Source organism: Gymnoscopelus microlampas, assembly GCF_963454915.1.
Source record: "Gymnoscopelus microlampas genome assembly, chromosome: 12".
Taxonomy (NCBI): Eukaryota; Metazoa; Chordata; class Actinopteri; order Myctophiformes; family Myctophidae; genus Gymnoscopelus; species Gymnoscopelus microlampas.
In genome coordinates this window covers 22,122,881-22,124,471 of record NC_139949.1, presented here as the reverse complement: position 1 = coordinate 22,124,471, position 1,591 = coordinate 22,122,881, and the positions used below count along the sequence as shown (strand labels likewise).

At 45.1% G+C, this 1,591-nt stretch overlaps 1 protein-coding gene across 1 annotated transcript; it reads right to left on the bottom strand.

Annotated features, from left to right (window-relative positions):
- Positions 1–583: 583 nt before the first annotated feature.
- LOC311057265 (transmembrane protein 70, mitochondrial-like) lies at positions 584–1,276 on the bottom strand (the record flags this gene model as incomplete). The annotated part of the gene is made up of 1 exon (XM_084074216.1): positions 584–1,276. The coding sequence occupies one exon, from the start codon at positions 1,274–1,276 to the stop codon at positions 593–595; it is 684 nt and encodes a 227-aa protein (XP_083930342.1). The 3' UTR covers positions 584–592.
- Between the last annotated feature and the right edge of the window lie 315 nt (positions 1,277–1,591).

Sequence of the window (1,591 nt, the reverse complement as noted above, 5' to 3'; positions counted from 1 at the left end):
CAGGCGTCACGCCTGAAGGTAGCTGTCCAGCCGCGATGTAACAAAGCTGTAACTGCTCAATGACTGCTGCCCAATTCTGCTTTGCAAGTTATACATAGATGAATAAACTGTGGTTTATAAAGTACTTGAAAGTCATACTTGAGTAAGAGAACAGATATCTTACTTTAAATATATGTTTTACTTTAGTAAAAGTTAAATTCAACCTTAAGAAAATCCCTTGGGTCAAAGTGTTAAAATGTTAAAGCAATAAATAGACTGGATAAGTACCATTCTTTCAGGTGAATGATCTCACACATCAGTGTCTAAGCTTACATTTCCAAGTAGCTTGTGACTACATTCACTACTTTCAGAATGATGTAGCTTTCAATTAGTTCAGCTACTTTTTTCACCATGTAGCTGGGTAGCTTGACAAAGGCTACATCCCTACATTTTCAGTGGCACATCAACAGGGAAAAGCACAACATGAGCTTTGAGTGCAGTTCATCCATTAAATGCCATCTCCCTCAATTTGTAGCAATCTATTTTTGTGTTTTGAGTCAGTATCATCCAATAGCATCCCGGGCTGAATGTCATGAAACAGTCAACACATTTTTCAACTTTTTTCGGGCTTATCCAAGTCATCCTCGTCGAAGCTGAATGGCTGATCATAGCCCATGAGGTGGTTGTAGTCTCGGGGGAGGAGGAAAAGGTCCGGATTGACTAGGAGTCCCATCTTCTCGGCATAAAACGACGTGAACATCCCGGTGACGGTTGGCACCTTCACCTGCTTCTGGTGGAACACCGTCTTCTTCTCTAAGAGGAAGACGTTATAGGTGACGGCTGTGTAGGTGTCGGTTTCGGCGTCGCGGTAGAGTCGGACCACGTAGCCCTTGGTGATGACGTGGAGAAGGACGGGCGTGATGAAGGTGAAGAGGCCGACGCCGCCGCAGAAAAACGCCTGCACGGCCAGGCTCTGGTGGGCCAGGTTGGTGTTTATTAGGATGTGAGGCATCAGACACAGGCTGACCAGGCTGCTGCCATAGCTGAACATCTTCACCCGGCGTACAGCTCTGCCAAGGTTGCCTGTGTAGAGAATGCTTCCCTCATTGGAGCAGTGAGACGAGGACGTAGATAGACAGCGCACAGTTGTTGCACCACTCCGTCCGTCACCGTTAAACGGCGGATCCTTGCATTCTTGATCTTGTGTTACCGCTAGTGATCTTGTCAGAAGACTGCTTCTGTAAAACAGACGTTTAAATCCTCTGTGGCAGACAGAAGTTAACTTGATTATGCCCATCATGATAAAACTGATAATCGGCTGACCCGTTAACCAGATCCAAAGCCACTGCGAGAATATGCTTTAGGCTGTGCTAACCAACCATTACTGGATTCTCTTCGATGGTTCTCGTCCTTGCATATGCGATCCGTGATTAACTGGTTTGGAGCTGGCTATGTCAGTTATGCCCAAATCTGGGACTATGATGTCAGTCCTGGATGTTTCAGTTATCTCTAGGGATGTCCGATTTTATCGGCCTCCCGATATTATCGGCCGATATTAGCATAAAAATTGATATCGGGAAAATATCGGTATCGGTTTTTGAAAAAAATTTTT